General features: G+C 51.2%; 1 protein-coding gene across 2 annotated transcripts in view; it reads left to right on the top strand.

Annotated features, from left to right (window-relative positions):
- The first annotated feature begins 208 nt into the window (after positions 1 to 208).
- The window catches only part of KIAA1522 (KIAA1522 ortholog), a 50,804-nt gene continuing 35,708 nt past the window's right edge, over positions 209 to 15,304 (top strand). Inside the window, exon 1 of one of the 2 annotated variants that reach the window (XM_039511482.1) lies at positions 209 to 692. In XM_039511482.1, coding sequence (XP_039367416.1) covers positions 410 to 692 — 283 coding nt within the window. In that variant the 5' untranslated portion in view covers positions 209 to 409. Of the gene's footprint in view, positions 693 to 10,317; positions 10,523 to 15,304 lie in introns of those variants that run through there. The other variant, XM_039511483.1, reaches the window with a different exon arrangement.

The following is a 15,304-nucleotide window of genomic DNA, read 5'->3' as shown; positions in this document are numbered from 1 at the left end:
GGCAGAGCCTCTCCACACCCCAGCGCGCTCGGCAGGCCCCGCCCGCCCCACACACGCCCGCCCGCCAGTCCGGGAGAAACTTTCCCCGGCTGCTTCCTTGGCGCCTTGTGCAGCCGGGCGCAGAGCGGACCCGGAGCAGGAGAACAGTCCCGGGGGGACGGGGAGCCTGGGCTGGGGCGCGGGGGTGTCCCGGGGCAGGTGAGGGGGGCCCGGAGCCCTGGGCAGGGGAGAGGCGGGAGCCCGGCTGCCGGGAATCCAGAGGCAGTGCGGGGCTGGGGCGCACGGGAGACGGGGAGGGGAGGCGCTTCCCCCCACCCCGGATGGGGAGCTCGCGTCCTGCGGTGGCTCCCCCGGGCGGAGCGTAGCCAAGCCGAGCTGTCCCCGTGAACCCGCCCTCCCCTGCCCGGAGATGTCCGGGAGGCGCTCGCAGGAGGCACCTGCGGCGGCTGAGGACACCTGGCTCCCCGCCGGCGGGCAGGAGAAAGGGGACGTGCCTTCCGCGCAGGGGCCCCCGAGGAAGAAGAAGCCCAAGTCCGGCTCCTCCGGCCTGCGCTGGGCTTTCAGCTGGCTTCGGGGCAAGAGGAGGAGGAAGAAGGGCAGCGGCTCCAGTGCCCCCCATGGGTCGCCCCCCGTGGAGGGGGAGGCGCCCTCTAAGGGGAAGAAGCAGGAGGAGCGAGCCAAGAAGGGCAAAGGTAGGGCAGGGCCGCCCCTGGAGGAGTGGGTGCCTGGGCGAGGGGCTGTTTGCTGGCTGGGTCTCTCCTCCCTCCCCTTCATGCCACCCAGACTTTCCCCTCTGCCCCCTGCGCTGCTGTGTGGCCAGCCTTGAGGAGCCCTGCGAGGGGACTAGCCGCTCGCTCGTTGCCCTCGCTCTTGTTGTGGCTACTGCAGCAGGCCCGTTCCGGTTCCCTGTAATCGGGAATGCCAGGCGCCCTGTGTAATCTCATTCCTCCCCTAAGGGATGTTGCCGGTTCACTGGGTATGTTCTCCCTCTGCTGAGTCAGAAGGTCACATAGACTGGAAGAAACCTGGAGCAAATCCAGATTCCTCCTCCTCCTCAGCATGGTGTTTGCGGGAGCTGCGCTGCTCCAGGTGTGGCCTCTTGCTGGCGGCCTACGGCCTACTGCCAACATCCCCAGCCAGGCCGAGGTGCTGGCCTTGGTAACCTGGATGTAATTCCTCCCCACTACTTCAGGGTGGCGGTCGGGGTGCTCTGCTGCTGGAGGCAGGCCTTCAAAGCCTGGATGTAGCTGAAAATGGCAACGGCCTGTTAGATCAACAACTCCGTCCTTCTGCAGGGCAGGATACGATCCCTCAGAGAGGGCACAGCTGCTGAACCCATGCTATGCTCAGGCCCTCCACTGCTCCTGTGTGTGATGTTATGTGGTGCCATGCTACGAGGAGCTCGGCCCTCCATCCCAGGATTATACACACACTACCAGCCTTCACGGCTAGGTGATGCTGTGTTGCTGGAGGTCCTGTTCTTCATAACATGGCCTTTCTCCATTTGCATATGGCCTGGCATACAAGTAGTAAGAGCGAAGTACTGCTAGAGGTGTTGTCCCGTCTAACCTGGAGGTATTCTGCCAGTGCTGGGGTGTGGTGTTAGGGACCCTATGTATGCTAGTGTCTCCGCCCACCTGTTAGGACATCAAAATGAAGTCTCTTCTGCCTAGGGTGACCAGATGTCCCAATTTTATAGGGACAGTCCTGATTTTTGGGTCTTTTTCTTATATAGGCTCCTATTACCCCCCCACCCCCTGTCCCGATTTTTCACACGTGCTGTCTGGTCACCCTACTTCTGCCTGGTGTTTTGGAAAAGGGGATCCAGATTCCTGTAGTAATCCACCCAGAGGCTTGCCTCACACCATGATTCATTGTCCAGTATTACCATCCTGGCTCCCTCGCTGCGCATTAATTAGTTTAATTTGCAGGTATCCATAATGTGGGGAGTTGCTGTTTTTATCAACACTCAGTTGCTCTTTTACTGGTCTCTCAGTTATTGCTTTCAAGAGCACACTGAGAGCTGTGATAAGAGGGGACAGCCCTGGAAATGCAAGTTGCTCTTTCAAAGAGATCTTTGGAAGGTGGCTGAGTTTTCACCTAACGGTCTCGTAAGATGCTACCAGCATGTCCTGTCAGACATGTCTGGCTGCAGCTTTCCCCTAATGCTAGGTGCTCAGATACCATGGTGATGGGCAAAACATAAGAACCTGAATATAATAGTCCACCCAGTGTGACTTTGGTGCCCCACCAGTACTGGCATCAATTCCATACCTAACCTTCAAAAGAGGGCCTATACAACCAGTCATTGCCAGATCGAGATCAGAACATAAGGCCCTCATTCCACTAGGCATGCACCTCTCTTATGGACACTGGCCGTGTGTTTTTAATGCCAACTAGGAGTCCAGCATTATGCTTCCAGCATCGCTGGCCAGCCCTTTGACAAGTGTAAACTGGGTATCTGTTCCGTGCCCACTCGAACTGCTTTAAATGCCCCTCTTCCCGAGACCCGTAAACTAGCTGCATGCCTTACTCTGCTCTGCTATGAGTATGAAACCATCTCCCTTTTGCGTGGGAAGCTGCAGGCCGTGTATGTGTGTGCCATGGAGCATGTACACCGTGCTTAGAGTTCCTTGCCATGTTTCCGTAGTGCAGCCATTTCTTGGTGTGATGAGGAGAGAGGTGTGGATTGGTAGAAACAACATGCATATGAAATTATTGCAGTTTGCGTGCCCGATTAAATCACTCTGTCTGTTCTAATAACATGCTCATTTCCAAAATGCAAAACATGAAGGGACCACACCCTGTTTAACCCTTCCTATCCCAGCTGCTTTGTCATTTGCATTCTAATGATGTGGCCATGAAGGCAGCATGGACCAGGGGACTAAGCACTGGGCTGCAAGCTAAGCAGCCCGGCTCCATTACTGACTTGTTATGTGACCTTGGGCAAGTCACAGTCTGTGTTTCGATGTCGTAGTCCTCCGTAAAATGAGGGGGGAAACGCTTCCCTACGTCACTGAGGGGCTGCTGTGCAGATTCTTCAGTTAATGTTTGGGCAGTGCTTTGAAGATGGAAAGAGTGACAGCTATCAAAGTGCTAAGTTATTGATTAGTTTCTTGTGTGCACTGGGTGCAGTGCCCTGCACTGGAGTCAGGTAACACTCAGCTGCCACTGCCCGAAATACTGACCGGGATGGAGGTCTGCCTTTAGCTGACGGCAGGGGCGGACCTATCAGTAATATGTTTTGCCTGAGCCTGTGAATTTTCCAGTTATCAAGCAGGAGGTGACGGGCCAGGACTGTTGGAGGAACAGTCTGGAGTTGGGCCAGTCTGGGTTGGCCTCTAGGGCTCTGATTGTGCAGGTTGCTGGTGGTATCTGCTGATCTTTTTATACTTCTCTGGTTTCGGGAGGTACTTCAGGCCCTTCCAAAGACCAGCCTGGAATCCTGGGAAGTACCATGTCCTGCAGCAGAGATGCAACCCAGGATTGTGAATCTCTTCACCGTTGCATCACACGCCCTTGCCCATTATGAAGACTTAGATTTGTTTATGGAAGGGGTGGCTGGGATGCATGTGGAAACATTTCCTCCTGTGTCCACGCTGGGATAAGAGCCCTTCTCCCTTGGGGAGGGGGTGCAGACATATGTTAGAAAATGGCAGGAGTGTACAGGGTCTGAAGAGTGAACAAATCATTCCAGTAAAGTCAAGGAAGGCATGGGTCAGGGCTGGGTCAGGATCCAGTTCTTCTGAGCTTTGGTCTCTGTTCACGATTTGGGTATAAACTAGGGCTGGGTGGCTGAGCACTGAAATAAGAGGAATGTAAAAATGTAGGAAGTCCCATAATGGAGAACTCAGTGATCTGTCTAGTCAAATATTCTGTCTCTGACTGGCCAGTACCAGCTGAGCTGCATCAGAGAAAGGTGAAATTAATTCTGCAGTAGGCAGTTCTGGGATCACCTACCCATGGGGAAACTTTCTTCCTCCACCTCCCCTCCCCCCTTGAGTCAGAGGTGGCCTTGTGCCTTGAAGCAGGAGGGTATTAGATCCCTTGCAAAAGTGTGTTTTTTGTTGTTGTTGTTTTAAATCCTCTCATTTGTATCCCTGGATGTTCTAATTATCCATAAAAATGTCCAAACTTTAACCAAAAAAAGAAAGAATCTTGCTATGCTCTTGGCTACAATGATACCTTGTTGCAAGGAGCTCACAAGCTAACTCTGAGTTGCATGGAAAGGTATTTCCTTCTGCTTGTTTGAAACCTACAACCTCGTGTGTTTGACTCCCTGGCCTGAGGTACCTTCTTCCCCTATTCTCCTCTGATTGCTGCTGTTTGATTGCTTTACCAGCTCAGGCCTTATGCTGTGGGAGCCCCTCCCTGTCCCTACCAAGTACTATTACCCCTACTGTTACTTTTAAACAGCAAAATCTTCCATACAGCTGCTTGGCCAAGTTCCTCTCTTCTGTTTATTCAAAGAAATAAACCCTATCACTGAAATCTGTGTTGGCACCTGGAGTATGGAAGGGTACAGTAAGTCTAGTTAACCCATTAGGATTACTACAGTATTAGAAGGATACAGTCTAGTTAAAGGGACTCCATCTCCACGCTTCTGTCTGAAAATAATTTACCTACTGTTGTTACAAATAACACCTGAGATCACGGGAAATGAGATGAACCAATGATATTTCTTTTTATTCAGTTTGTTGATCCCATCTAATCTATCTATCTTAGGTACTTATATGGTCTCCGTTACTGTGGTGTTTGAGCATTTCACAGTGATGTGTTCATCCGCACAACACCGCTGTGTGGTAGGACAGTGCTGTTATCCCCAAATTTGAGCTGGGAAGCTGAAGCATGGAGAAATGAAGTGACAAGATATCTATGATGAAGCAAGGAATTGCTCTCAAGTGCCATGCTAGTATCCTGATCACTGAACCCTTGTGCATTTGACTGTACTTTGGGTGTAGTCAGAGTCACTGTTTCCTGTGGGTAATCAGTTTCTCCAGGGGTTGGTGGGGTTTTTCACTTGGGGACAAGAAAGAAGAAAAGCATTTAAAAAAAAATTGTGATTGCAAATCCACCCCAATAGTTAAGGTGTCTCTTTAGTACTGCTGCAAAAGTGCATGTGCACCAGCATCACATTTTAGGAGGACCATTTGACTAGAACGTCATTGAGGAATGATGTCCTAGTGATTTTGGTCCATCATTTAGGGGGTTGATATCGGTTTCACAATATTATTTCTGAAGGGTTTTAAGAATGAAGGAGTTGATGTTCCAGACAAACCGCACCATAGTAACTCTAACTCAGGAACCAATCCATGCCACAAACCTTGATGCCAACTCTGCCCACATATCTACACCAGTGACACCATCACAGGACCTAACCAGATCAGCTACAACATCATCGGTTCATTCACCTGCACATCCACCAATGTAATATACATCAGCATGTGCCAGCAGTGCCCCTCTGCTATGGACAGTCCCTACGTAAAAGGATAAATGGACACAAGTCAGATATTAGGAATGGCAATATACAAAAACCTGTAGGAGAACACTTCAGTCTCCCTGGACACACAATAGCAGATTTAAAGGTAGCCATCCTGCAGCAAAAAAAACTTCAGGACCAGACTTCAAAGAGAAACTGCTGAGCTTCAGTTCATTTGCAGATTTGACACCATCAGCTCAGGATTAAACAAAGACTGTGAATGGCTAGCCAACTACAAAAGCAATTTCTCCTCCCTTGGTGTTCACACCTCAACTGCTAGAAGAGGGCCTCATTCTCCCTGATTTAACTAACCTCGGTATCTCTAGACTGATTCTTGCCTGCATATTTATACCCGCCTCTGGAAATTTCCACTACATGCATCCGATGAAGTGGGTATTCATCCACGAAAGTTTATGCTCCAATACGTCTGTTAGTCTGTAAGGTGCCACAGGAATCTCTGTCGCTTTTTACAGACCCAGACTAACACGGCTACCCCTGTGATACCAAACATTTTCAGTTACTACTTTTTTTGTATTAATTTGGCCCAACAGCATATAGACTCCTCACTTTAACAGCACTATGTCAGGACTAAAAGTCCATGGATGCTGCTCTGTGATAATAGCTGAGATAGTGAGGTTGAATCTGAATGCTGCAGGTTCCTAGATCCATTGCTATAATATAATAGAGACATCCTAGTTCTCTGCAGATGCAGCAGTTGTATCCTAGTGCTAAGGGTTCAGAGTTCTGCTGTAATGAGCGAGGCGCTACAGCCATGTGGACATTCCTGCATGCTGCCTCTGAGTCTCTCATTCAGGGGAATTGTTTCGGTGTGTTTGGTAATGAACTTGTTAATCTGCAGAGAGCAAAGAGTGACATTTCAGAAAATCTGAACAACAGGAATCCACTGGCTGGTCTGAGCTGGAAACTGTAAGCTTCTCTGCTAAACAAAGAGAGGTGTGTCTGCCAGCCACAGCCATTCCACCTGGAGACAACTGGAAGAATTACTCTAGCAAATAATGTTCCATAAGATCCGATAAAACTATTTTGCTGGAGTCAGGTTTCTCTTCATAAGGACGGTTTTATTTCATAAGACAATATGATCATTGACTATGACTCCAGCACCGAAAGAAACAGAAACCTCGGAAAGGTGAAGAGCCGAGCAAACTGTCTACCTGCCAAACTGGAGTTCGTGCCGTTGGGTTTTGTGTGTCTGCTGCTACAGGTGATGAGCACCTGAACACCTCAGCTGGAGCAGGGGGGTACCCACCTCTGTGGGTGCTAGTGCTGCCATCAGTCATAGCAAGACACACACACAAACCTGGGGGCCTGGATTCAGGCTTTGCAGGACATGAGTGGAAACCCTTCTGATTATTTTTTTTCTGTTAAAGGTTTGGGATCCTAAACATTTTTTGTGTTACCTTTTTTCCCTCTGAGATCCATTTCCCCTTAAAGAGAACATCCTAGTAGCCCAGATCATGTTCTGTGTCTGTTCATTGGCATATCCAGGGTAGAAAATGATAGGGCTGGTTTATCTGCTCCTTCTGCCAAGAGAGAAGGGTCCCCATCACTGTAGGACTTTGACTCATTGGTATAATGGGGCAAAAACTAGGCTACAATGACTGTGGAGATTGTAACCTTTCTTGGCATAGTAAGGAGGCGAGCCCTATAGGTCGAGGGACTAGTACTGAAACCTCAAATTGTGCACTTTGATGCAGAGTTTTGGACTGGAAAGGTGCCAGATTGGCAGTCCTGGGAACTGAAGATGTTTGTTTAGCCACAGAACTGGTCTGGCCTAGGCTTGGTGGGGCGAGCTTTCCCGCTCGTTGCCTGATCAGTGGGCTTCAGTTCTGACTGGAAGGAAACAGCTGTGGGGGTGAAGAGGGCAGCTCAATCTCCACGAGCCATTCAGTCCTTTGGCCATCCCCCAGGGTGCCCAGTTGGTGTCAGGTCTGTGATGTGGACACTTACAGGAACTGGACTGAGACCATCAACTCATCTCACGTAGGCCACTAAACTGCCATCAGCGGGGAACTACTAGCCACTAGGGACCCAAGCTGTGTTTGAACTGGTCACCGAGTGGTGAAAGGCTCTCGCCACCAACGCTCTGAACCGTCTGGTCCCCTTGATGAATAACTAGGGGGTTTCTTCCACAACACATGCTAGAAGCAGAAAGGCCCCTTGCGCTGCATCCCCTTCCTTGCTGGCCTTGCTGTCACCTGGTTTGGTAGCAATGCGAGTGTGCTTCCTTGATGTGAATGACATGCTGGGAGAGTCTGTGATGCTTCCGGGCTGCTGGAGTGTGTTCTGAGAGGACTCTGGAGTGCAATGTGGTAAAATCTGAGTCCAGAAGGCAGAGATGTACGTGGCCAGCTGCAGCTAGTGTGCAGACGTGACTGTGCTGGGGGCTTTGCCATGGATCTTGTGACAGGGTCTGTTCCAGTGCAAACAGTAAGCAGTTGGGTAATGAGCTGCTCTCTGTGGGTAGTTGGTGGGGCTCCTGGCTGATCTGGATTGTAACTAAGAGCGACACTCATGCACTTGAGATAGAAGGGGCCATAGAGGCAGCAAAGTCTGAAACTAGTGATGTCAGCAGCTCCCTGGGCTGAGCAGATTGTCTGTATGTGGCATATAAACCAGACCAACCCAGGGCCCCACTGTCCTTAATCCCAGCAAACACAGGCTCAGTCCAGTTCTGAGGCTTCTGCACCCCTGCGGGACCTTCGGTGCCTCAGAGCTTTATCTGCAGGTCCTGAGCCTCGTGGACACGCCCATCCCCTGCTCACTGTGATCAGAGGCAGTGAAGTCTGGGTGCTGTGCAGTGTCTGAGCCAAGGGCTCAGGGTCATGGGGGAGCACATGTTCCTGGGCTGGGCACTGAAGGGTTTCTGTCTTGGGAGCAGGAAGGGAAGATTCAGGCTGTATCCAGACAAGCTGGTCCTTTTCATGGCAAGAGAGGAGCAAACGTGTCATCTGGAAAATCTGTTGCATGCAACGTCCTTTTTGCACTCTGCTCTAGAGTTCCCTACTGTGTCATGTGGAGGAGAGCGGGGGAGTCTGGAGTGGAGAGCGGGGAGTCTGGAGTGGAGAGGTTCCTGTCTTTTGCCACTGTGTTAGGACACCTCCTTTAGATCCGGCGAACCTGCAGGGGAGAGGCAGGGGCCAGGGCAGCCCTTTCCGTCCTTTCGTCATGGAGACTCAAGAATGTGGGGCAGGCATGTGACTCCAGCCTGAGCGGCCCCTCCCAAGCTGGTGTGACCTTGCAATCTGGTGAGAAGTCTGTGCTGTAAACTAGGGTGTAGCGAGCAATGGGATCACAGAGGCCGAGCTGTTGCCCACCAATCCACTCACATACCCAGCATCTCCATCACCTTCCAAGGCCGAGCTGCCACCACACAGACTGACATTTTGGGTGCAGCTGCTGTTAGTTATTTGTATTACAGCAGCAACACCTAGAGATCCCGGACCCCTGGTGCTAGGTCCTTGCCCCATAGAACTTTCAGTCTAAGTCAGCAAGACGGGCTGTGTGTGGAAGAAAGGAGGAGTTATCTCCATTGAACTGCAGGGAGCTGAGGCTCAGAAATGGTGATTTTCCCAGGGTCGCACAGAGTGTCTGTGGCAGATTTGGGAATTTAACTTACAGCTCCTGATTCCCAGGGCCGTGCCTTAGCCACAAAGCTGCCCTTCCTCCTTAGCAGAATGTCTGATTAATCACATAAACGTTGTTCTTAGGGAGTGCGTCTCGTGTGCCCATGACTCTGACCAGCTGACCCCTCCCTGCCCTGACGCCATCTCATTTTCAAATTCAAAGAAGAGGAGAGAGCTACATTTCAGCCTCCTCTGTGTCAGCCTTGAATCTGACATGCTGCTTTCCTGGATTAGTGTCCTTCACAATCTCCTATCTCAGGGCTTCTCTGCATGGAGGTTGCACCAGGTTAACTCTTGAATCGGTTCATTCAAACTAGTGCAGCTGTGTGTGTGGCCAATCTTATTGCACTGTCAACCTAGATCAGTGGTTTTAATTTGCACCACTGGACGACACAAACCAGGCAGACGGCGATGTAAGTGTCCGTGCACAAAGTGACATCCATTTAATCTGTATCAGATCCCCCCTCGAGTTGTATTGCTGTAGCTTCATGTGAAGAGTGGGCTGTGGGCTGTATGTGTGCTCTCCTAGCTGGGAGTCTGTATATAAGACCTGTTTGCCTGTCTTGGATACTTATGTGGCCCCCGTCTCTGTAGTATCGGAACACCTCACGGCCTTTAATGTAGTTAGCATCTCAGCCCTCCTGTGCGCCCATTGTACAGATGAGGAACTGAGGCACAGAAAGATTAGGTGACTTGCTTTTGAGGACCCTTCTGCTATCGCCCTCACCTGGCTCTGCTGCCGCTTCCACTAGAGCAGTAAGGATGGGCTGGATGGGGGTGTGATTGCCGGAGCAGTGACCCCACCCTGGCTGATGGGGGTGAGGGGATGTTCATGGGGAATGGTCCCAGATGTAAGGTGAGCCTGGGGGCAGGAGCCACCTCGCTGTGGGCCCACCGAATCCTAAGGCCAATCCTGGCCCTCACCCACTTTGTATCCCACTCCCTGGCAGAGCTGTGGACTCTACAACCAACCTGACTGGGAGGGGGCGGGGTGTGGGCAGAGAGAGCGAAGGCAGCGGAGCTGCAGGGGCAGAGCGAGGGAGGGTGAGAGAGGACAACCCATCCCAGCTATTCTCTTGGAGGCCCCTCCTCTGTGTCAGCCGTGATTGGCTCCGGGGCTGAGGGAGAGCACAGCCTGTGGAAGGCTGGGGCTTGACGGTTGCTGGAGGGATGAGAACCGGAGCTGAGCGCCGGCTCGCTGGAGCTGGAAGCAGGCCAAGGTGAAGCCTGTTTGGTGCAGTCATGTAGCACCCCGTGCTTCCTCCACCCAGGAGAGGGGGAGGGAACGTGCCGCCTGCACACGCTGGCACCATGGGCAACATGCACCAGAAGAGGAACCCCCCGAATGCCAAGGCCAGGTCCTTCTGGCATTTTGGCCGCACAGGGAAGCTGAAGACAGGTAGGAGCCTGAGGCAGGGGCCCAGCCAGGGCGTGTGGGGGAGAGGGCGGGACTCTGTCGATGGCAGCTCCAGCGAGGCTGGTATGGCTCACACACAGTACAACAGTATTCTTCAGTCATGAGCCACACACAGCCTGTTGCTGGCAGGATGGGCGCCCAGGCTCTGGGGCTGGCACTCAAGCTCATAGGAGGAAAGTTTGTGCCCATGCCCTTGTACCCAAGGTTGGGCTGCTGTGGGTAGGAGGCGGTGTCTGTATTGGTGCTGCGTGATGTGGGGGCTTCGTGCAGGTACCCAAGGATTCTTTTAGCGAGGCTGGAAGGAGCCTGGGCGGGTCTGAGGTTCCCGGAGCTTTGCAATCTGCTGCAAGTGCACATTGCCGACTCTGCCACGGTGAATCGGGGCTGGATCTCGGAGCGCTGGAGCTGAAAAGATCCTAATCTGCTTTGGGACTGGTGAAATTCTCACCGTGCTCTCTCAGAGACCCGGGCTTTTCAGCATTGTCAGTGCAATCAACATCCACCGAGTTAGTTACCAATTTGTTTTTCTCTTCTCAGCTAGTCGATGGCCTCAGTGGTTAGGGCAGGTGGCAGCGAACCAAAACTCCTGGGTTGTATTCCTACCTTTGCCATTACCTTGCTGTGGTGGTCTTGAGCAAGTTGCTTTCCTTTCTCTGTGCCTCAGTTTCCCTATTTGTAAAACTGCACCGGGTTTAATGACTGTCTGCAAAGTGTCTTGAGATCCTTGTATGAAAGTGACTTGCTGTAAATGAGCTGTTTACAGGCACAGTGTTCTTACCTGGACTTTCATTCTCCCTGGTTAAGCACAATACTGATTTCCATTTTTGCTCTCCTGATGTCTCTGTCCAGCCCACCATGAGGAGTGGGGAGAGCAAGGAGTGGATTTTCCTTTGACTTATGCTTTCCCCCTTGTTCCATGCTGGGAAGACACCTCCACTGCAGGAGGCTGCAATATAAAGGCAGAAAGTAAAACTGAACAATGCCCTGTTGTTTTTGGCTGGCTGTGGGGGGTACAAATTCCACTGCTTTCTCTGCTCTGGTTCCCTGGATTCAGAGCGTGAAAAGTTTAAGAACTCCAGAGAGTGAGGGCAGGGGTGGTGAATGGGCCATCTCCCTCCTTGCTGGATTTGGGTATCAGGGGAGACAGGGGGCTTAATTCCTTGCCAGTTGAACGTGTGTTTCAGAGGTACCAGACCCCCTAGGGTATCCCCCTCCCCCACTAAGATTCCTCCATCAGTTCAATGGCTGAACTGGAGCAAGCTGGAAATCTATGAAATTAAAGTTCTTGTGATAGTTTTGTCCTGGTTCAGACACTGAAACTGGCCATTCTTTTAGATTTTGCTACATTTGCAATTGTTCCCTCAGCCGTGTGTGTGTGTGTGTGTGTGTGTGTGTGTGTGTGTGTGTAACAGGGGGGTGGGGTGGGGTGGGGTGGGTGGGTGTCAGTCTGCGCTTGAGTAGGAATCTAGGCTGGAAATCAGAAGATGATTTCTAACCATCAGAAAAGGGAATCATGGAGGGCAAACCAATGGGAATCACGGGGGGCAAAGAACCTGACTAGTTTTAAAGAGGAGCATGCTAAGGTTATGAACGGGATGACATGATGGGGTTGCTTGAGGTGGCAGGGGACTGAGCTTGAAGGTGTGGGAAGTCCCTGCCAGTTTTATGTTCCTGGGTTTGGCAAAAGCCCCCAGAAGTGGGGCACTCTTGTCTAATGGATCAGAGTGGGCTTAGCCAGGAAACCTGGCTCCTTGTGCTGCTTCTGACGCTGCCTCGCGGTGAGAGACCTCACTGCTCTTTACAGTGCTGGGAGAGCTCTGCCTAGAGAAGTGCCATGCACATGCGACGTCTGGGAGTTGGGCTTTATCCCCCTTCTAATGATCACCGAAAGAGGGAGAGTCCCCACTGGGAAGACCATCTGGCCCGAACAGACCTGTGTGTGGGGACTGACAAACTGAGCTGCTCTCCCACTTGCTGTTTTTTACGTTTCATACCCAAGTATGATCCAAGCAAATGAGCAATAATATCCAATGCCTGCAATATACCAGTGCAGCTCCAGCCTCCTGGAGGCCAGCGAGTGAGACCTGGCTTGGAAGGACCCTCTGGGAGCTGCCCTGAATCCCAAATTCTGTTGTTTGTGAGAGCTAAGCAGTCCCCCATTCCAGCGTGTGCACTTCTCTGCACACTCTGATCCATTAGATAAGAGTGCTCCGCTTCTGGGGGCTTTTGCCAAACCCAAGAACATAGGACTGGGAGGGACCTCCCACGCCTTCAAGCCCAGTCCCCTGCCACCTCAAGCAACCCCATCATGTCATCCCGTTCATAACCTTATTATGCTCCTCTTTAAAACTAGTCAGATTGTTTGCCCCCAACTCCCCTTGGGAGGTTTGTTCCAGAACCTCCCTTTTCTGATGGTTAGAAACCTTCTTCTGATTGGGGCATTTTAAAACTAGATTTTGTTAAAACATCAGAGCAGTGATTCTTGGGACCAGTCCTCTGTTGGCTGAGAAGAGGGAAGAGGGCATAGATGGGATGTAGTATGTCTTTTCCATCTGTTATTTCTCTGCTTCGCTCAGAGGATCGGGTTCTCCCAGGCATAGCTCTGGTTGCTCAGAGAGCACCAGTTGTACCCTACAAAGTCTTTGTAGGGAGAGAGTTTGGATTCCCCCATGTACCTAAACACTCCCCAAGATGTATCCAGAAGGGGAATGTGTCTCCTATTGGCCATGTGGGTGAATTTTCTATCCAGTGCCTGGGTGTGTGACCCTACCCTGCCCACGCCTGAATGCTTTGCTGGTTCAGACAGTGTGTTTTGGGGGGATTGCCCCTACGGGAGACACGGATGGCAAGGGGGCTCCTGCTGATAGGCCCTGCTGGAATCACACACTATCTGACAACACTTGATCCCTCTGCTTCATTCTTTCTTCACTGTCAGCATGTTGCACAGGTGTGGCTGGAATGGGCTAGCCAGACTGTCCGCAAGGTAAACATGCACTGGGCCGGGATTCAAAACCTTCAGCGCAGGCTTAGGGAGTGACAAAACAAAGCAAAACTACCCACTGGGCATGGCTTAAAGGTGACCTGCAAAGGGCTCAGAAAGAATGGGGAGGTGCCCTTCCCTGCTGCTTTGTGGAGGAGAACGAAGACTTGTGAGGTTTTGGGCTTGTACCTTAGAAATATCAGGAAGGTCAAGTCAGGTTTAGCAGGGGCACCTCTGAGCGGCCTCAGGGATGTTGATCTGGAGCCTTAACTCCTTAATTGAAGGGGGAGGGTTGTTGAATCTGTAACAAAGGCTGCCTTTTTCCAAACCATTAATTATTGGTTGAAGTTAAATGGGTATTAACCAAAGCAAACAACCCTCAAAGAGTCTGCCTTCCCCCTCGACTGTCATTCATAAAGAAGCAAAAAAAGAGCAGAAGCCCCCGCATTGTTTCTCTTTGGAGCTCACCTTGAAGGAGATCAGAGAGAGGCCAGGAGCCAGCTGGGGGAGCAAAGGCAGGCCGGAGGAATAACAGTTCTTCGCACTTGCTCACATCATAGAGCAGTGACTCAGTAGCCCTCAAACTCACAGGGGAGACAAGTTGTTGTCTTGCAGATGGGGAAACTGAGGCACAGAGAGATCAAGTGAGTGGCCCAAGGTCATACATGGAGTCAGTGGCAGAGCCAGGTCTGGAATCCAGGAGTTGCTGGTGTTGTGCATTGTCCTCTAGATTGTGAGTTCTCAAATAGCTTCCCTTCTTTATGGCTGCTTGGGGACTCCCCAAACTATTTTCTGTTGTAAGAGAGGGTTACACCATGGAAGAGGTTGAGAAACACCACTCTAAACTACACTGACTAACAGAATGGATACTCTTCTATGTCAGGCTGTTTTCAGCCTGGCTGGGCTGTATTTCCATTGTCCTGTATTTCTCTTCTGAGAGGCTGCAAGCCAAATCTGGCAGTAACATGCAAAAGTGGAGGGTTACCCGTTGGTAAGGGGACATATCTTGTGGGGTGATTTCTATTCTGAGTGGCTAGAAGTAGCTGTAAAGTCATAGATTATAAAGCCAGAAGGGCCATATGACTTCCCTGAATTAATTCCAGTTTGAAATAGAGCATCCCATCTTGATTTAAAAATCCCCAGTGATGGAGAATCCACCACCACCCCTGGGAAGTTGTTCCATGGTTAATTACCCTTGCTGATCAGTTAAAATTTTTAACAATTGAAGTGCAGCCCCTCTCGTGCTTTAGCTTCGCCCCTCCTGTGAGCTGCTTTCTCTGCTTCACCCCTCTCATCAGGCCCCGCAAGGTGGAAGGGCTTGTTTACCTGAGAAGGTTTTTTCAGTATGTGCTTTTCTGCTGTAACTTTACAGATGTAACTCCCCCAAAGAGGGGGCACCCACACCACTTCGTTTATGCTGGCTTAAGCCATTTCCCCTGTGAATCATTGCATCCACGCAGCCCCGAGCTTTTTGGAAATAACCGCACAACATTCTGGACAGATAGCTTATGGTGCAATGTTCCTCCCCTAGGCTCTGTGCATTCTGGGTTTTTTTCCTTGCAGTGCATTGTGGGATACTATCAGAATCCATTGGAATTCTGGGACTTGGGGTCAAACTAACACATCCGCAGCACTGACTCTAAGACCCATTCACCACTCAGTCATTCGCACCATCTGAATTTGCCTGGATCTGCCACATCCCAGTTTCCACTTGCCATTGTAACTCCGCAGTGCAGGTTGCAGGGGGAATGCTGGGAGGCTGGGACTGGCTGTGGGATGATCCC

Source organism: Mauremys reevesii, linkage group 23, assembly GCF_016161935.1.
Source record: "Mauremys reevesii isolate NIE-2019 linkage group 23, ASM1616193v1, whole genome shotgun sequence".
NCBI lineage: Eukaryota > Metazoa > Chordata > Testudines > Geoemydidae > Mauremys > Mauremys reevesii.
This window is presented reverse-complemented; position numbering and strand designations above follow the sequence as displayed.